The 19,737-nt window shown below is 42.0% G+C and overlaps 4 protein-coding genes across 5 annotated transcripts; 1 reads left to right on the forward strand and 3 right to left on the reverse strand.

Annotated features, from left to right (window-relative positions):
• The first annotated feature begins 912 nt into the window (after positions 1-912).
• On the forward strand, positions 913-9,393 carry mpi (mannose phosphate isomerase). Its single transcript, XM_086207885.1, has 8 exons — positions 913-992; positions 2,168-2,295; positions 3,464-3,664; positions 3,830-3,971; positions 4,147-4,326; positions 4,721-4,894; positions 5,662-5,870; positions 6,686-9,393. The coding sequence occupies exons 1-8, from the start codon at positions 977-979 to the stop codon at positions 6,902-6,904; spliced, it is 1,269 nt and encodes a 422-aa protein (XP_086064011.1). The 5' UTR covers positions 913-976; the 3' UTR covers positions 6,905-9,393.
• Positions 9,394-9,886: 493 nt separating this feature from the next.
• LOC147259274 (protein PML-like) lies at positions 9,887-12,205 on the reverse strand. Of its 2 annotated transcripts, XM_086209558.1 has the most exons (3): positions 11,716-12,201; positions 11,515-11,631; positions 9,887-10,823 (listed from the first exon to the last, which is right to left on the reverse strand). In XM_086209558.1, the coding sequence occupies exons 2-3, from the start codon at positions 11,585-11,587 to the stop codon at positions 10,153-10,155; spliced, it is 744 nt and encodes a 247-aa protein (XP_086065684.1). In that variant the 5' UTR covers positions 11,588-11,631; positions 11,716-12,201; the 3' UTR covers positions 9,887-10,152. The 2 variants fall into 2 exon arrangements, with proteins under 2 accessions (XP_086065684.1, XP_086065685.1); XM_086209559.1 differs by having other exon boundaries at positions 9,887-10,928; positions 11,515-12,205.
• Positions 12,206-13,575: 1,370 nt separating this feature from the next.
• On the reverse strand, positions 13,576-14,604 carry LOC147259275 (uncharacterized). The gene is made up of 3 exons (XM_086209560.1): positions 14,499-14,604; positions 14,334-14,379; positions 13,576-14,118 (listed from the first exon to the last, which is right to left on the reverse strand). Exons 2-3 carry the CDS (start codon positions 14,377-14,379, stop codon positions 13,592-13,594), a joined length of 573 nt encoding a protein of 190 aa, XP_086065686.1. The 5' UTR covers positions 14,499-14,604; the 3' UTR covers positions 13,576-13,591.
• A 1,046-nt stretch (positions 14,605-15,650) lies between these two features.
• Positions 15,651-18,619, reverse strand: LOC147259276 (uncharacterized). The gene is made up of 3 exons (XM_086207886.1): positions 18,148-18,619; positions 17,956-18,001; positions 15,651-16,796 (listed from the first exon to the last, which is right to left on the reverse strand). The coding sequence occupies exons 1-3, from the start codon at positions 18,367-18,369 to the stop codon at positions 16,276-16,278; spliced, it is 789 nt and encodes a 262-aa protein (XP_086064012.1). The 5' UTR covers positions 18,370-18,619; the 3' UTR covers positions 15,651-16,275.
• Positions 18,620-19,737: the final 1,118 nt, after the last annotated feature.

Raw genomic sequence — 19,737 nt, forward strand, 5'->3', positions numbered from 1 at the left:
TGGTAAACTATCGCTTTACCATATTTATTTTTTTAAATATTTCATAAGAAAAAAGGTAAAGGTAAATATTGTAAGGTGGAATACATTTTCTTTCTTAAACAATGAGTGTGATTAAAAAAAAAAACAACTGTAACAAGATTAAGCAATTCAGAACTCCAAACTCCAAAGTTAAGATAAAGCAAAAAAAAAGACTGAATTATGAACAGACCAAAAAAAAAGGTTTACAAGGTTCAATTCTAATTCCTGTCATATTCTCATTTAGAGCTATATGTAAAAAGATGCAACAAATTTACTATTATGTATATCACTGTATGCTGATGATGATGGTGGTGAACAAAAGAAATCAATTAAAATCTAAGCTCACTCTCTGTCGTTGTTAATTGAATTGTGTAGAATTGATGAGGTCAGAAAGTTGGCCAATTTAATCAACAAAACATAAATTAATCAGGTAGAACTTGGAAGTGTTGCTTTATTAAGGCAACTCAAACCGTCTTTGTGTCTGGTCAGGGTGTAATGAAATATAAAATTCTCCCGCAAATTGAAATTGAAATACCCCCACGTCAATGACACACACGCACACACACGGGAAAAATATAATAATAATAATAATAATTAGAAGAAGAAGAAGAAGAAGAAGAAGAAGAAGAAGAAGAAGAAGAAGAAGAACGCTGATAAGAATCAGAAGTACACATTAAACTGAAAATAGGACAGAAAAGCTATGAGTAAAGAGAAGTCAAGCCGTTGTCAAATTCATGTTCTCAGCTGTAGACCACACGGGTAGCCTAGAATTAATTTCTTTGAAAAGTTCCGCAAACAAACCTATCTTTCCACATTTTTTTTTTAATCTGTTTGTACATTCCTTTCAGAGTTGGTATAAATGTCGTGTCAGTCGGACAAGGACATCGAGGTTTATTGTGAAGGCGTTCACGGAGGCGAGTCGTGACGTCACCGACGAGCTGATCTGACAGCAGCCACCATGGAGGAAGTGAGAGGTAAGTGAGATTTTTCCTCTCTGTAACTAATACAAATCATTCATTCTACCGGTATCTTATCTTCTCCAGCCAACTCTGTATCGTTTTATATACGCGAGAACGACCAGGAGTCTCTACGGTGAGAGTGAGGAGGCAGCCGTTTGCTAGCGAGCATCCATGCTACATCAGAAGTACCGCGCCGCTGTTTGCTTCATTGTGAGCTGGTACTTTTAACAGCGGCACTGTTAGCATAATAGACACGCAGGTTAGCTTTAGAGCTTTTATCGTATTGAAATACATCGACAGCTACCTGGTAGGAAAAGAAAAAATAAAATCAAACATCGTACTTTAAGTTATGTGGTCCTTCCATCGATGCTCTGTAACGGTTCATGATTCATTCATTCACACTGAGGCACCCTGGAATATCATTTGTTTATTCTCTTTGTTGAAACCACGTCTGCCCATGAAGTTCAAACTGGCTAACCTGGCCTGAATCTTCTCTTAAACGTGCATTTATAATTACATGTAATATGAATGTCATCTGTATAAGAGGTTTTTAAATAAAAAAAATTATATCAGTCAGATGACCGAAACAGTTTTGTGCAAGTTCTTTCTTCATTAACAGATTATAAGGAAGTAATATAGTAAATATGTGATTTATTGGGCTTTTGATAATTCATTATGATTCAGTGTGCACTAAGGGCGATTATCATTCGAGCTGACATGAAGTCAACTGGTCAATCAATCAATCAATTCCTTTACTTGTCTCCGAGGAGAAATTTGTCTTGGTCGAAGTTAACCTATCAAAGACATATTAGTGTCGGCAAGGTTGTGGCCGATTTAAGAGGTTAATTGGCCAAAATGAGCTGATGTGATGTACTTTTGTCAGTGCTAGCAAAGTGGCTAAGTTTACTTCAGAAATGACATGCTTGCTTGTATCGTGTGTCTGGAGGAGCTGGCTGCGCTTCATTGCTGCACTGATGTCCCCCTGGACAACAAAAGTATGTATTATGTTCTGCCGTTAATGCTTATCTTTGTCACAAGTTTTTCACAAAACATTTGTGGGATCATTGCAAAACTTATTTTTTTTTGGTGCAGGTTTATAGGTATTGCAGGCTCCTGAGACACAGTTAATTCAGTTCTGTAAATGTTTTTGTCCATATCTAATCTTAGTAATCTCTTTTTCTCCTTCCTAGTGTTTCCGCTGACCTGTGCAGTGCAGACTTATGCCTGGGGGAAGGTGGGCCTGGACAGTGAGGTGGCCAAACTGGTGATCGGTGGAGATCCACTCGCTGTCATTGAGGGCGGAAAACCTTATGCTGAGGTAAGAGAGTAGCACTCTTGGCTAAAGGCTCTCACTGTCATGGAAAACTTAGGAGAAACTGTAAAATGTCTTTTTCCAAGCCTGGAAAAGAAATAAGATGAAGTAAAATGATTCAGAATTTAAGTACAGAGCTGTTCATGTACGTTGTGTAAGTTTGGGAATGGTTATATTATGTATGCGTTTTAATTTATATCTGTGATAACTTGTGCAATTTTGGAATGTGTGCTGGAATTTACTTCTTCAAAACACAAGACTGGCCCTTGATCCAGATCTAGAACACATGGAATTAGGGTCTGCAGAGAAAAATAACACAAAGCATGCATGGATTGCTTTGTACAGGCAGTAAGACAGTGTGTCATTATTTAAGTTTGATTCATGCGGACTTGTGATTTAGTAGATATGTTTTAAATTGCATATAGAGCAACGCATTCTGGATTTGTCAATGCTGGATCAGACATCGTGTGTCTTTGCATGAGTAGAGTTATCTTGGCGTAGAGCCGAGTTCACTTAATACCGTTCAAAAGTGTTTCTTTATTTAGCAACAGCAGCTCTGTCAGGTTTGTCATAAAGGTCAGTCGTTCTGGTAAATGCCCCTGTGACATTTCCATGTAGCTCAAGACACATTAATGCCACATGTCATGGAAGGTGCTCACTCATTGAGTATGGGTTATGGATGTTTGACCCTTCAGGGTCTTGGCCACATGTGTCAGTGTACTTCAGTCTTTAATCTGGTGCTCTGTGAGTCAGCATGGCAAAGAGTGGCCCTGGAGACACCTACTGTGATGGGAACCACCATAGAGGTGGTTTTGAGTTATTCGTCAGGTTCTTGTGTATCTCTCTTGTTCTTGGACACTTTGTGAGTCATAGATCTTCACTAGTGTATAGTTGAGATGTCTGTCTGTGTAGGAATACACGTAGCTAGAGACCATGTTACAATGGTTAGTCAACGTGATGTTCTATCCCATGAGTACTCAGTAGTCATGACTCCAGTATTACACAAGTCATGGTTCAAACAGTAAAAAATTTCTGGTAAGACCAGGCACAGTAACTTTCCAAAGCATCTGTAAATATTAGCCCTCCTCTGCCTCTACCCACAAACACCAGTTCACCATTTTGAAAATGAACAAGCAATCATGACCTGGTCTTCTGAACATGCTGCCCCCTCCAGCTGTGGATGGGTGCCCACCCAAAAGGAGATGCTCAGATTAAAGACAACAGGATTGCACAGACCACGCTGGGCCAGTGGATTGCCCACTTCCCAGCCTGCCTGGGCTCAAAGGTTAAAGACACCTTCCAGGGTCAGCTGCCCTTCCTCTTCAAAGTTCTCTCGGTCAACACAGCCTTGTCCGTACAGGCTCACCCCAACAGAGTGAGTTCACAAACAAGCACACCTACACAGTGAACACATTCTACGCAACCACCCGTTGATCAATAAGCTGACTCAGTATATTGCATCCTTTGGTCAAATGTAGAGTTTCCTTGATGCGCTCTTTCTCTCTGGCCTCTTCCTTTTGTGTCATTATGGTTTGGTCAGGAGTTGGCCGCTCACCTCCATGCTCAGTTTCCAGAGCACTATCCAGACAACAACCACAAGCCAGAGATGGCCATTGCTCTCACCCACTTCCAGGGCCTCTGTGGCTTCAGGCCAGTGGAGGAGATCCTGGGATTCCTCAAAGGTGAGTCCCACAGGGCCATTAAAAGATTTTTAGACAGTGGATGGAAGTAGGGGGGTGTAAAAGGATGTGGTGATTGGATGTCAAACCCTGACATATACTACACATATTAAGTATATAAAGTTCCTTAATTGGTAAAGGTTTCTAAACATATTTTGTGTGTATGTGCCTCCATCAGCCGTCCCAGAGTTCCACGCTCTCGTTGGTAATGAGGCAGCGGAGGAGCTGCGATGCAGCCTGGGAGATGCAGTTCGTACAAGCCAGGCATTGAAGAAGTGCTTTACCAGGATGATGAACTGTGAGAAGAAGGTGTTTGTGGATCAACTCAACATGCTGGTGAAGAGAGTCACTGAAGAAGGTGAGGACACTGTGAGATGTACCCAGTTCATGCTCTCGACGAAAGCAAACATTTTGCTTTCAAGCATTTCAGGGTCATTGTTATAGATGTTTTCTTTTGAAATTATAAAAGAAGGATTCCTCTGTATGTACGGATAACTTTGGCTACATTAATTCAACTACTATTCCACTTAACAACATCAAACATGGTCCTGAGGGGCGGGGCCTGTAGTTTTATTATCAAAGAATAAAGTGAGTACCTCCAGGATCAAAAAGAGGGTGAGTGAGGTTATATGGGACAGCAGAATTCTGCATTTGCTATAACGTCTGACTGGAACAGGATTGCTAATTGTTTATCTGATGAAACTCTTGTGCGTGACGTATGAGATCATACCTGAAGATGTGTATTCGCACAGGAGCGGCAGGGAAGGACACATCAAGCAGCAATGGTGACCTGTTGCTCCGCCTCCACTCCCAGTACCCCGGAGACATCGGTTGCTTCTCAATCTACTTCCTTAATCATGTGGTCTTGGAACCGGATCAAGCCATGTTCCTTGGAGCCAATGAGCCTCACGCTTACCTGTATGGAGGTCAGGCAGTTCTTTCTGTGTACATTCCTTCCATGAAGCTCACTGGTGTAATGAATCCAGATGTTTCTGAAAAGAGAAGATGTCTTAGTGGCTATATTACTGCCTCTCTGCAGCGCTTCAGTATGATAAAGGAACATCAGGTGAAATATCACCTGGACAGAAAAAAGGAACCTTCTTGTTTCTATGTCTATGGTGTAAAGTACCCATTATGAGGAAATTCAATTTTCTCTTTCAAAAAAAAGGTAACAGTTTTGCAGAGAGTTGAATGAAGTTACAACACACTTAGAGACTCATGACTTTTTATATAATTTAATACATAAAACAGTGTGAGCCTTATGTTTGCACTCTGTGTAATACCCCTTTCAGTCTGGACAAAAAAAAAATTCTCTGTGATTCGACAGTGTACACTCAGCATTCATGCCCACATGAATGTTTGTCCCCAGGGCTTTCTTCCAAAACATTGTGAAAGGTTCTATTTTAACCCAAATCATGACAAAGGAGTTGCACTGCCCCTACCAGAGGTTCTTTTCTATTCAAAAGCCTACCAGTTCATATTTTGACAAAAATGGGGGACGATCAAATTGTCAGTAGACGATAAAATACATAAAAACAGAGAAAACTGTGTCTTGGAACATATTTGTCACTTCACATCAGCTGTTTTTAAGTTTAACAGCAGAATTGATGTTTCTAGTAGGAGAGTCAAGTGACCACTTACAATAAAACTTGCTTTCTCTTTATTTGGTCATCTGTTTTGTTTTGTTTTTCAGACTGTATTGAGTGTATGGCGTGCTCAGATAACACAGTGAGGGCAGGTTTGACACCCAAATACATCGACGTTAACACGCTGTGTGAGATGCTGAACTACAGTCCCGCCCCTGCCAGCTCCAAAATATTCCCGTGTGTCCAGGACGCGTCAGACCCCTGCATCTCCCTGTATGACCCGCCTGTGCCAGACTTCACCGTCATGAGGATACAGGTGACAAACCTCACCTGAGTGGGTGATACATTTATACTCAAGGAGGTTTATTGAGCACAGTGAATGGTTTAGGATAGGGATCGTTAGCATACCTGTATCAAGTCATCAAATATGATTTTCTTACCGGTGTTTGCCTGCACTAATATAACAAGGGTTACAATACATATCTTTAGCTATAAAATAACACAAATTATGAGCCATCTTTACTTCAAGTCAGTTTTATCTGTGTAGCGCCAAATCACAAAAGTTATGACACTTCACAAGTAGAGCAGGTCCAGTACCACACTCCCTCAATGAATTCACACCCAACAGTTCTCCATCAGCAAGCACATCCTGCAACAGCGGTGACCAAAACCCTCCTTTTAACAGGCAGGAACGTCAAGCAGATCCAGGCTCAGTGGGGACGGCCTTCTTCTTTGACCGGTTGGGGGGAAAGAGAGCAGGAGAGTGGGGCAGAGACAGACAGATAATGGGGGAAGACAGATATACAGAAGGAAAGAGAAGGACAGAGAAAAAGAGGGAGAGAATAATGGACAGACGGGGACATGAGCAGGTGATGCTAAGGGTGGCAGTTTGAGCCTCTGCTGGTCTTTAGCCTCCTACAGCAGCACCCAGGATCTGAGATGTGGGTGAGCCCAAAAGCTCCGGACTTCAGAATGAGATAGTTTGATTTACTTTCATGACAAATCTACAGGGTGCTGGATGGTCTTTGGACCCACCGTGACGTTGCTCCATCACAGGTCACAGGCAGACAAACTGTTAAATTCCAAGCTTTGATTGGTTGTAAACTGAAAATCATCCTGTATTTTCTGCAGGTCCCGGCCTCAGTGAAGCAGTACACTGTGGCACCAGTCGACAGTGCCAGCATCCTCCTGGTCATTGAAGGGGACGCCACCGCAACTTCAGCCGCCGCACTCTCTGACGTCACCTTAAGGCGTGGCACGGTCTTGTTTGTCTCAGCCAATGAGAGCGTTGTCCTGCATATTAGCTCCCATTCAGGGATGACCATGTTTCGAGCCTGCTGCCTCCTCTAGTGAGTCAGTGTGTGTGTGTGAAAGCTCATGCTACCTGTTTCATCTTCCCTTGTGTGATGGATTGAGTCTGATTATTGCTGTGCACTTTGTAGGAGGAAGTATTAAAAACGAGCTTTCAGACACAAGAAGCTAATGCCCTTCTATGCCCGCTGCCCCCCCAACCCACGCTGTGCAGCATAAGTGCAGAGTTACCCCTCCCTCCATACCAGCAGCAGTGTCCTCCCGCTAGCAAATTCAGTAAACTTAAGTAATCCAGTGCTGTTGGGTTTTAATTGTCTTTTTTACCTGTTGTGCTGCAAATACAACTCATAGAAAATGTGCACATACTGAATTCTTGTCAGGTGCTAAGAATAAAAATAAAGAATGTCTGTAACACTGCACAGCACCCAAGAAGACCAACCAATCAAGCTTGAGTGTGACAGTTCATTCTTGACCTGGAAACCACCCAAGGGTCCATTCAGTGGCTCTTGAAGATTGTGTATAAGATCCAAGCTACTAAACTGACCTTCAACCAAAGCTTTTAGGCCAACATGGAAGTGCTCTTTTGAACATGTACAATTCCATAACAACGACTGGTGACAGCCATGGGATGTGGTTTCACATCAAAACAAACAGGGTTTGTGTGCTTTTACAAGGAATGTTTTTCTTAATTGGGAGCCCTTCAGTCCTTTCTGGACATTTCTAGTTTTTATTCTGAGTACTCTTCTGCTGTACGCTCCTTTATTCCCAGGTATGTAATGCACACTATCAGAAACATCAAACACACAGGGTGGTGGGGAAACCACTGGTGTACACCAGGGCTGCCCAAACTGAGGCCCGAGGGCCTACTTTGGCCTGCCACACTTCATAAATAAATGAATTATTAATTAATAACTAAAAAATAAAGTTTTTTTTTCCTAATTATGGTGATCCATAATAAATATTTTTACATATTTTGATCAGGTGGCAGAGTGATACTACTAATGTCACTTTGGCACAGTAGTATTTAGTTGACAAAAGGGATTTTAACAACACAACATGTTTGCGTTTGACCCACCAAAGGACAGTTTGGGCACCCTGGTGTAGACCGAGCATGTCGGTTCTGAGTCAGCCTCCCCCGGGCTCACTGGTGCAACTACATATTGTTGTTTTAAATTTAGCTTGAACAAGTAAATGTCCTTCTTTTTAAAGTCAAACATTAGCAGTTTTAGTTAAATAGTGTAATACTGAAATGCTTGTGCATGTTTGATTTCGAGTGGTAGTACCGGCGAGGGGGGCCTTCCGCCCTGTAAAGTACTACTACTTTTTACCTACCAGTGCATGTCTATGGCCTGGGAACGTCTCCTCGGAACATCATGAGAATGCTGGAAGGGCCGCTAACTACTGTAGATCTGTCCCATGACGCACGACCACATGGGAATCAGGAATGCATATCGATTAAAACTATATTAATGCTGCTTGCTGCATACATTTTGATTCAAGTTGTTGAACACGTTCATGTCTCGAATATTTGTACAACAAAATGCTGCATTCAGATTTCTAGTGTTACTGGAACAAAGTACGTCTGTATTTCTAGTATTTTAAGTCAACGTTTTCAGACTTTGTAGGTTTTATTGTTTGTACTGATTCATTAATACATGATGTGAGAAGATCCCTTAACTGAAACGTGTTCTGGGGTGGTGCCTGTACAATATGATAATCATGGGATGAGTATTTTATTTTCATAGTAAAGTTTTATGGTAACTTCTTCAGTCAAGTCTTGCACTTGGCTCCAGCATGCAGGTACTATGTAGTAACTAATTACTTTCAGTAAACTATTCAACTTTGATCTGAATTCAATCAGTCATGTAGTGGATTTTCTCGTTCTAGTTTCTAATAGTAAATCTGACATTAAATATTTGAGAATGAATTCTCCATCACCCTCTTTACTTTCCCAGGAGTTAATGTTTCCCTCGTTTGATGGAACCTTGTTAACGCCTTGACCTGCTTCATGATCACGTTTGTCACGTCCCAGATAGAGATGCTCTAGACTTTGTTGTTGCGAAAATGTTACAGAAAATAAGGAGACCGATGGATGTTTATATTTTAAATCATTGCATTTAGTTGATTTAAAAATATTACCTCAACTTTTATATCTCAAAAGCACAAACATCTGTCATTTTATGAAAATGTTCTAATTTAGGGGAGGGTTGTAGAGGTCACGACCTCATACTGTATCTTTGTTCTAACGTGTCATTTAAGTATCACACATCTGTTACTTATCTCAGTTTGAGTCACTGTTTTATTTCAATACAATGGAGTATAATTTTTGCACAAAAAATGTTTTTTGGGGGGATTTTCTTTGTAGCTCATGTCCCTCAAATGCACACAGCTCGAAAAGCTGCAGTGTTTTACTTTAATTTATTAAACTGTTGTTAGATTGTTTCTCTCCTGAGGGCATGGTTAGCATTTTTGACTATGGTGATGCTGTAGCATGAGACTGCAGAGAACGTGTATGTACAAGTGATTTAATAAAGCCTTGTGCTGTTACTCTACCGCCTCTGTTCCTGGTTGGACCATTACTGAACAAACCCCAACACCACAATATGCTCTTGACAGGACGCAGGGGCCTGCAATGGATACGAGATGATATTCCCCTACTAACTGTTATTAACTCATAAAACCTAACATTCGTCTCCACAGTTTACCCCAAGCTCTGAAAAAAACCTGACTGAAGAAAATATAACATGCTCATGGGAATTTCAAAATAAAGCTACACCTACCTGAATCGCAATGTTGACTAATATCCAGATTTTGCATTGATTATGTTTTGCTACAAATTGAACCAGTAAATAAGTAGGTATAGCTAAGACTTCTGAGGGGGGGGGGGGGGAATCTTAATTTCAACTCTCAGAATTCATTTTTTTTCACTGCAAAAAAGGAAAAGGTCAGCAGCCCTTTCCCTCACCAGGCATATGACCTGCAGCCCCACTGAAACCATGTGTTAGAAGCACAAACAAGCAGTGACATAATTCAGTAAAAATGCATTTATTGAATTTATAAACATTAAAAATAAGGTTAAACAGCATACAAGTCAACAGATATACATATTAATAACTAACATTAACATATAGAAACAACTGACAAGCTGCACAGTTAAAAGTTTCTTGTTTAACATTTATAAACCCATAAACAGACAGGCAGCTTCTTCTTCACCGTCAGCCATCAGTGGCCTCCAGAACGTCTCTCCTCTGCTGGGTGAACAGTTGGTGCTCAGTGTTTGCTTACTGTTAAGTACTTTTAATCTCTCGCTCCTCTGCTTCATCCGAGACCTTCACTGTCAGTCTGAAATACTGCCACAGGGGGCGCTGCTCAGCTGGCAGACAGGCCACTTCAGCTTTCACACCTCCCGCTGCTGCTGTCTTTTCCATGTCCCTCAGAGTGAAAACATGCTTAGTGATCACCTCTGATGTTGGCTGAAGTACATTATACAGAGTCTGTAATGCTCTCACATCCTCCAAAGCATCATGGGCCTTGTAGTTCACACCCAGCAGCTCCTTGACCAGGTACTCCTGTCTGAAGCTCTGGAGGCAGTGACCCTTCAGCATCTCTCGGGTCAGCGGCAGGGTGTCAACACATCCTGAGACAGATGACTCAAAGTCGGTTCGGAGGTCCAGCTCATCAAGAGCTCGAGTCAACAGGGGGCAGTCGAAGCGACGGATGTTATGGCCAATAAGAAGCGGACGCCGGAGCATTTGCAGGAAAGCTATGAAGGACACTAGGACCTCTCTGAGGGAGTTGGTGAGGACAAGTTGGCGATGGAGGTAGAGTTTCTGTCTGCGGACCCTGAAGCCAGTTACTTTGGCTGCTCCTGGCTGCATTCGACAGCGAGGGATGACGTAGAGATTCAGGGAGTGGCCTCCGCTCACTGCAGCCAGCTGGACGATCTCGCAGTTCTGACCTGATGAGGTGAAACGTTCCATGAAATTGTCTTTGAGATTATTCTTCTTATGCTGGGGTTAAAGGGAACTACGGTGACTCCAGGGTTGATGAACGAGGTGGGAGTCTGGTTAAATATACCGTCATACAGAGTGTATTTTTATATAAAATATACAAGGCAGTAAAATGCAACAGAAGTCATTTGTTCAGTGTAGTCATAATAGCTGGTGTTGATCTGACGTCACTGGGTCACATGACATTCAGGCTACTGTTAAAAAAAGGAATTTATTTTCTATTTAAATATTTATGCAAAATATGTTCATAAAACATAAATGTGTGCCACAATACGCCAAATTATTTGGAATCATATTTTGACTGATAAGGACACGTCAACATGAAGGTATTGGGGATAAAAGGGATTTGATGTCATTTTAAACAGTAACTTATTGACGGTCCCTCACGTTAAACCACCATCTGGACCGTAGATGCTAAGCTAAGTTATGACAACATTCACTTAAATTTGTCTCCCTAATTTTGTGGCAGTGAGGAAAATGTGCTAACAGAATAAAACATTGTTGAACTGGCGATTTGGATTCCCTTTCAAAAGGTTCAATAAAAACGTTAACGCAAAGAAGTTTGTGGTTTGAACAGCAAAAACAGGGTTCGCAAATTTTGAAGAAGGTAAATATGAACTGACTGAAAATCAGTCTTACCAAGTCCAGTTGTCTCCAAGTCAAAGAAAACCAGCGGCCGACGAGAGACGTCAGCTTCGTCTGACGTTAGCATCTTTAAACCTTCAGCAACACTTTAAGGGTGGATACGGATAATAACTGAAGCAGAGATGCAGATGATTTATATTTAGTCCCAGCATACCGCATAGTATCGATAGACTGTAACTCATCGAAAAAACAGACCGATAGAGAATTCCCTCCGTGACTTTGAACACCTGTGACGACAAAGAACACGGAAATCCTGCTTTGATCTTCTTCTTGATGTTTTGTTTCTGAATCAAGGAAATGGCGCTCTACCGCCACCAGCCGGCTTGTGTAAGGAAGTGCAGGTCCAAGTCTAATCAGAATCAATTAATTTTTCGGTAATAAATAACACATTCCAGTAAAATGAAATGTTAGAAAACTAAATTCCTAGGTGTATTTCAAACGTATTATGTTTCCTGCATTATTTCCTGGTCTTGATTAAAAAATTTAATGCTGTGTCAGTGATTTTGTAGGAATAGAAATGCGCCCAGACCTTCTAAGGTAAAAGCCTAATGGCCTAATATACAAATCTACAATTGAAACAATCTTATTTTCTGGGGGGCATCTGAAAGACAATAGAAATAACCTTTTTTCCAAAAAGATCCACGTGTGGTGGCGTGGCTCGGCATGAGTTGATCGTCGGTGGAGCAGTGACCAGAAAGGAGGCTTCAACTCAATACCAAAGCTTATATTCTAGTCTAATGATGCATGAGAGAGAAGTTACAGCATGCTCAGGGAGCATACAACCAGCACCTGCGGTTTGTTCTTCAACATGCACTCATAAAGTTAGCACATGAACATCCTTAATGCTGTATCAGCACTTTTAACAGTACCTGTAGAAGTGCCCTAAGTCTGCTGTACGTCTCAGCTGTGACGATTTACCACATCCTGCCTTACCACATCCTGCCTGACCCTCTTCCTGAAAAACACAGAAACTAACAGGTCTAGAATAGTTAAAGCTCGTTATATAGTTCTTCTGAACTGCACAGTTCACTGGGCTTTATACATTATCATTAGCACATTACTTGATAACTCCCATCTAATAAAAGAAAAATACATAAACATAGCGAGGGTAATGGATAGCAAGTTAAAAGAACTTAAACAAGATTCTACACATGTAAGAGATTATGACTCGGAAAGCCCAATCCTCCTATAATCTGCCAAACCAGAAAAAGAAGACTATTCTCCAAAATGTGAACCACTAATAAAACCACTCCAATCTCTGCGTACATTACCACAACAGTACATCGGCCAAGTTTGAAATTAAATGGACGAATCACGAACTCATAGATGGTATGGATGGTAAAATTGCTGAAGTTCAACAGCGCTGTGGGGGAAATATGTGGTTTCCCACTTTGATGAAAACTGTCAAGGAAATAGGATTAATTTAATAGAGGATATGATTATTTTCATTATATCACCATAAACAGGAATTTATTACACTAATGAGACATTTAAGAGCGAAACCATAAAAACAAGTCGGACAATGTCGTGAATCCTAAAGTGTCTTCGTCATTACACGATTTTTAAAATAGTTTTAAATGTCAAATTACCTTTAGGTAAACACAAAGAAGAAAACTACAATGATGAAAGTCCATTTGAAGATAAGACTTTTTTTTTAATTTTATACTTCCATCATAATTCACCCTCATGAAGTTGATTCGACCGAAGTCTCCATCATCTCCTTTACCCACCCCACCCCCCCAAGTTCCTTTCTTTATGTTGTCTCTTCGGGAATCTCACAGTTCACACAAGGATCATCCTGGATCCACCTGGGTCCAGACTGCAGTTATGACTCCATCTCAGGACTTGTTTCACGGGCCGATACTTCCCCAAGTTTTTGTTCCTTCTTTTCTCTTCAGGTGCGACCCTGAGTCTCAACCCAAGTTTCTCTTTCATCAGCAACCAACCCCCCTGGGCCTTCATCCACTCACCCTCAACCCTCCCACCATCTCTCCACACAGGACTCACATCCCATCCAATGCTAATGTTGCCGCTGATCCAATAAAACATGTGCAGTCTTTTCGGTGAATGTTTATTTAAATGTTAAGGATTTCCGGATATCCAAACCGTTCGGTTGCCATGCGCCATACAGGGCCTGCAGCATCCTGGCGTCCTCCACAGCATTGTGGGCGCTGTAGGTCTTTCCCAGGAAGTGCCAAACCATGAACACCTGAGAATAACGGGGAAGATCAGGGAAGAGCCTCTTGCTGAGCAGGAAGGTATCCAGAAAACCAGACACCACACGCTGGAATTCCTTGAGGAGGCCACACTTTTGCAGCACCCTGGTGATAACTGGCATGTCGAACAGCTTTGCATTGTGGGCCGCCAGAAACACAGGGCGGTGGAAGGAGCGGAGGAAGGCAATGAAAGCGCGAAGAGCCTCATGGAGCGGGATGGTGCACACACGTCTTCCTTTGTGAAACAGACTGCCGTTACTAACAGTGAAGCCCGTGATCTGGCTGGCACTCTCAGTGACAGGACATTTGGGGAAGGTAAAGGCGTTGAAGAGCCTCTTTCCATACACGGCTGACAGCTGGATGACGTGACACTCTCTGGTGTCTGTAAGCAGAGAGACGAGACCACAGGAAACAAAGAATAACTTTTATGAAAACTTGTTTGCCGAAATGTCATCAACAATCCAAACAAACAACTCTTTTATTCAACATCTTAGCTGTTAGCTGCTCATTGTTGGGATTCCTCTGCACCTCAGTTAACAGTCATGTGTGTTCAGTCCATGACAATGTGATGGATGGAGGGGTGATAAACTGACGTACCTAATCCCGTTGTCTCCAGGTCAAAGAAAACGATCACCTCAGCCATCTTTAGCAAGCAAAGAGAAACAGGATCAGCTTAGACATGTGATGAATCCTACATTCATATAACAACACCAACAAGTACGAATACTTCGAAGGCCACAGGACTCGATTTGATTCACTTGCCTTTCTTTGGAGGGTCTGGTTGTCACCAGAACAAAGAACTCGAGGTTGTATTCAGTCTTTGAGACAGCGCACCAACAAGGTTGAGATGTCTTTTATAATGAAGCTGGTGTGTTCCATATATAGCCAGAGAACATGATGACATGGCGTGTGCTGTGAACCCTGATGACAGGAGTCCCAGGCTCCTGTGGTCTTCAAACGGTCACAGATCTCCCTCAGCCATCCTGTCATCTCAGGACCAAGACCGAGCATCGCTTTTGTCATCAGAATCAGGACTGTCATCTCAGAACTTCAGACCCCAGACCCCCTGAGGCCCCTCAGCCCCCCTCACTTGGGGTACACAGTTGTTTTAATAAGTCATTACCTGGTGTTGGAGGGGCCTTGATGTTTAAAAAAAACAAAAAACAAAACTCCCTTTAAACTCTGACTTTGACCTCAGTTTTTCTGCCTATCCTAATACGTTTAAAAAAAAAATTGTGGTTAGATTGTAATTACTGTCATACAGACGTCTTCCTTCCTTCACCCTCATCGCCAGCACTTTCCTTATACCTTGTCCATCTTTGTCATTTCTGCCACCATTCTAACCAATAAATCATCTATTTATCTGTTTCAAAGTTCTTTGGTCTGTTTTAGTTCATCAGGATTGGTTTATTTATTTATTTTTTGTTCCGCTTCTAGAAGTACTGTGATTTTGACACCTGAACATCTCTGTTGCTCAACCTTATTCATTGTGTTTAGGACTCGTTGTCATTTCTATCCATCCATCCATCCAGTCGTTTTTATCACTTTTCCTGTTAAGGGTCGCGGAGGCTGGAGCCTATCCCAGCAGCCTTTGGGCGAGAGGCGGGGTTCACCCTGGACAGGTCGCCAGTCCATCTCAGGACCAACACATAGAGACAGACAACCATTCACACTCACAGTCACACCTACAGTCAATTTAGAGTATCAATCAGCCTCGTCCCCTCTTGGTGTCTTTGGACCGTGGGAGGAAGCTGGAGTACCAGAGAGAACCCACACAGGAACAGGGAGAACATGGAGACTCCACACAGCCGGGACCTGAACTTGGAACCTTCTTGCTGTGAGGCGACAGTGCTGACCACTGCACCACCTTCATCCACTCCAGCAAAGGTAAACATGTAACAAAAATTGCATTTAAAATAGAGCCAAAAGTTCAGAACTGTGATCAAAGTGTGTTTATAGTTAAGACAAAATGAGTATGAAACATATCAATATCAGATCAATATTTCAAATAAGTGCACATCATTGATGACTTATTTTTAATACTAAACAAGATAATAAAAAACCCCAAACTGCCACACTGGCAAACTTATTGTTCTCCCTCTAAAACATTTGTGAAGTGATTACTGATCGTATTTCATGTAAACATTATCAAAAGGGGAACAAGTTCAGGGTTTGATTGTATTAAAAAATGTGTCATAATCACTATTAATGTATTTGCTTTTGTGATGGGTTGAACTTAGTTCTTTATTCCTCTTGTTTCTATTTGTAAAACGCACATCTCTACTACATAGTTCTAGTGATTTATCACCCAAGCCTAGTGAACATTACATGTACATTCCTAAAACAAAGTTACAAAAGTTAGTATGACAATGTTCTATTTTTGAGTTTAACATGCATTATTGTGTAATGTAGCATCTGCTCTATGCCATTTCACTATTTTGAAACATTTTCAATGTCACTTCGTGAAATCACCAGGATAAAAAAAAATACAGGCCGGGGTCCTTCTTTGTTGGATAGAATTTTTTGATTTAACTTTAATTTAAAAACGAGACAGAATGACATCCTGGGGTCCTGGATTCCAGTAGGAATACAGCTCCTGCAGTGTCCTGGCATCCCCTACAGCATTGTGGGCATTGTAGGTCTTTCTCAGGAAGTGCTGAACCAAAAACTCTTGGTTATAACTGGGAAGATCATGGTAGAGCCTCCTGCTTAGCAAGAGGGTATCCAGAAAACCAGACACCACCTCTTGGAACTCCTCAAGGAGGCCACACTTTAGCAGCAACCTGTGCAGCACTGGAGCATCAAATTTCTTTGCACTGTGGGCCGCCAGAATAACAGGGCGTTTGAAGTTGCGGAGGAAGGCAATGAAAGTTTGAAGAGCCTCTTGGAGCGGCTTGGTGCCCACAAATCTTCTGTTGAGGTACAGGCTGCCATCAAGGACGTCAAAGCCTGTGAGCTGTTTGACCTTCCTTGGGATAGGCTGGCGGGGTAAGGTGTAGACGTTGTAGAGCCTGTCTCCAGAGATGGCCGCCAGCTGGATGAGGTGACACATACTGGTGTCTGCAACCAGAAAACCCCATCATGGCATGGAAAAAGAATTTTTATCAAAAGAACATTTACTGATAGTAAAAAACTGACAATCATGGCGGCAGCGTTGTCTATGTGCGTAGCTGTGTTGGACTACGTGAAGGTCACATTTGTGCAGAACGTCCCATTTTGCTAATACTGGGTGGTGCCCGACACATATGACTGTTTATGGGGGTCAGGCACAGATGTTCTGGGGGGAGCGACTCAGCCTCATCTCACGGCGAACCTTGAACATGTGTCATGGACGTCCAGTAAAGTGCTCCAGTGTAAGCTGTCTCTGAGTCTCCAGCCTCTTTCTTGTGTCTGAAGAATTCCTTCATCTGCAAATTCCTCCACGCTGCCAACCACTAAAACATGAATGTAGGCATAACTTTTGTACGCTGTTACCCTCAACAGCCATTGATGCCATGCTTGCGAATTTCAATGTGATTTATGTGTATTCAAAACATTTGTGTACTTTGTTCATAGCCTCAAACTCGCTTTGTACTTCTTGTGATAAAGTTTTCCCTTCGTCTCTCCGTACCGACTCGCAGAGAGCAATAGAATACATCACTCTTTCCATTACAACAGCTCCTCCTGCCTTCCACCACACACAGGTGGGAGGGTCACTCGAGCTCACACATTCCCCCTGCTAACAGTCTGCAGCATTTGAAGGCCAGTTGACTGATATGAGCGGAGCCTAAAAGTGCTCAAGGTTTTCTTACAAAAAAACAAACAAACAAAAAAAAAAACACCACAAAATTTGTGAGTCTCCTAACTTTTATTGACCACAAAAATTCTTTTCCGGGCCTTTACCTGCGTCTCCATAATAGTTTTTCAAACGTGAATGTGTTGTTAGAACACCTACGGCGGTCAGCGTTGCCGAGATGTTTAGACTACGTGAAGGTGCCATCTGTGCAGGATGTTCCAATTCAGTATAACTGAAGTTGACAAATGACACAGCGAGAGCAGAGGGCAAACTCTGGTGACCTGCTGACTACCGTGGTGTCACCCATTTAATACAGAAGGGAAGGTCCCATTGCCAGTGTGAAATATCAATAATGTTGTGAGAAAGAAACATGCAAAGCAAGACATACATAACACAAATGTTAATAACGCTCAAAAGCAGTATAACTGTCCCACAGTGACATACCTAGTCCAGTCGTCTCCAGGTCAAAGAAAACGATGATTTCAGACATCTGCAATATTAAAAAAAAAAAAAAAAGTCACATTTGATGACCAGACTAATAATACGATTAATACGTATTATTATAAATACGATTACGTAACTGTAACTGATGATCTCTGGACTAAAAGTACACTCAAAAATGAACTGTTTACTCACGGTTGGATGTGACGTCTGGAGAGATTTGAGCTGAAGTGTAGCGGTCGGAACTTGTATCAGCTTTATACGCAGCTCAGCATTCACCGCGAACTGCTTTCGCTTTCCTGTAACCGAAACTAAGAGGATGTTCACTGGCTGGGCTGTCAACGCGTTGCAAAAACAAAGGCAAATTTCCATGAATCCATGAAAGTGGAAAATTCCCCGCTCTTCGTTCATTTTCATTTCTGGCCGACCGCTGGTTGCGACACTCCTCCGCTTGATGCGACTCCGGGATTATTGAGACAAATAACACCTGACCATTTTCATTGGTTGGCACTAGAAAAACTGTGGGATTATTTAAATATCCCCACGTTTGTCAGGAAGTGATAAAGTTCGATGAGTCCCTGGATTTGTTGTGTTCCAAGTTTCGTTTTGTTAGTGTTGTGTTTTTTGATCCAGTGTTTCTGTTTGTGTTTGTGTTTCCTGCAGTCCTGAGGCAGGTAGGAGGCGGGGCCAGGTGACACTGAGCTCACACCTGATTGCATTTGGCTCGTTTGGCCAGCCTGTATCTGTCGGCGCTGCCAGTGGTTCAGTGCCGGATGATTCCTTCTCCTGACTACACGTATCTTCTTGTGCTTTCGGCTCCAGACAGAGAAGCGCCTCTATTTCCATATAGGGTGTTATCTATGCAGGATGTATGTCTGAGACACAGGTGGTCCTCTTCATGTGGGGTGTTGGATTTTCGTTGTTTCCTCATAAGGTGTATGTCTGAGACCAGCACTTCGAGCCTCAGACATAAAACTTTATACATACATGATCAGTGTGTGTGTGTGTGTCAATAGAGTCACTTTAGAAGGAAGTTTGTTACAAAATGTATAATATGAATATATGATGAGATAAAATACGAATTTACATTCAGGTTTCAGTATATTATGACTGAACGCTGCTTTATTTTCTCTGTAATAATATTTCAGTTGTAGAAAGTCCAAACTTCTCAGTTTCCTGGCAGCTTTTTCAAATACATTGTGAGGTTGACCAGGTGTCTCCCCTGGTTGAGACGTTTCTTCACAGCCAATTTTGCGTCTTGCAGGTGTAGACAAATTTATATATATTTGCTTAAACTGTAGTTAAATTTATACATACATTCACTTAAAATAGAGTGTAGGACACACAAGGTAGTTGTAATAAAGATGTTTCTGTGGCAGTTCCCAAAGAGGTAGGAAAGGTTCCAACACTGTATTTGGTTCATCAATGTATTTCTTTAGTGTTAGTAACGGTACCGGGATCTCCTGCTCATGCATCCCAGGCAGAATCGATGACTTAGCTGCAAGTCACCTTATTTGACCTCGTGAACATCTGGAAGTAGTAAAAGGTGTTATACAGAGGGGTCCCACAAATCTCCAAAGCACCAGGATTAGTTGGTGCCATTGCGACTCTAGGAAGGAACTTAGAAATACTGGAGACAACACAGATAGACATTCCAAGATATAAGACAACAGAAAAACACTTACTATCAGCAGTGAAGCACAGACCAGACTGTTTAGAGTGGACAGGTGAAAAGGTCACAACAGGGAATAGCGGGAGTGTAGCTCATGCTAGCATCACTCCCTC

This window comes from Aulostomus chinensis, chromosome 7 (genome assembly GCF_037954235.1).
Source record: "Aulostomus chinensis isolate RoL2024-O1b breed Wild chromosome 7, RoL_Achi_v1.0, whole genome shotgun sequence".
Taxonomy (NCBI): Eukaryota; Metazoa; Chordata; class Actinopteri; order Syngnathiformes; family Aulostomidae; genus Aulostomus; species Aulostomus chinensis.

What these genes read in the sequence shown, in the direction of transcription:
- LOC147259275 (XM_086209560.1), bottom strand. Translation starts at nt 14,379, where the DNA reads ATGGCTGAGGTGATCGTTTTCTTTGACCTGGAGACAACGGGATTAG. An exon ending in CCTGGAGACAACGGGATTAG is followed by an intron (nt 14,119 to 14,333) that starts GTACGTCAGTTT and finishes CTCTGCTTACAG; the next exon opens with ACACCAGAGAGTGTCACGTC.
- LOC147259274 (XM_086209558.1), bottom strand. Translation starts at nt 11,587, where the DNA reads ATGCTAACGTCAGACGAAGCTGACGTCTCTCGTCGGCCGCTGGTTTTC. An exon ending in CTTGGAGACAACTGGACTTG is followed by an intron (nt 10,824 to 11,514) that starts GTAAGACTGATT and finishes TCACCTCATCAG; the next exon opens with GTCAGAACTGCGAGATCGTC.
- LOC147259276 (XM_086207886.1), bottom strand. Translation starts at nt 18,369, where the DNA reads ATGAAAATGAACGAAGAGCGGGGAATTTTCCACTTTCATGGATTCATG. An exon ending in TCCAGACGTCACATCCAACC is followed by an intron (nt 18,002 to 18,147) that starts GTGAGTAAACAG and finishes TTAATATTGCAG; the next exon opens with ATGTCTGAAATCATCGTTTT. An exon ending in CCTGGAGACGACTGGACTAG is followed by an intron (nt 16,797 to 17,955) that starts GTATGTCACTGT and finishes TTCTGGTTGCAG; the next exon opens with ACACCAGTATGTGTCACCTC.
- mpi (XM_086207885.1), top strand. An exon ending in GATCCTGGGATTCCTCAAAG is followed by an intron (nt 3,972 to 4,146) that starts GTGAGTCCCACA and finishes TGCCTCCATCAG; the next exon opens with CCGTCCCAGAGTTCCACGCT. An exon ending in TCACGCTTACCTGTATGGAG is followed by an intron (nt 4,895 to 5,661) that starts GTCAGGCAGTTC and finishes TTTGTTTTTCAG; the next exon opens with ACTGTATTGAGTGTATGGCG.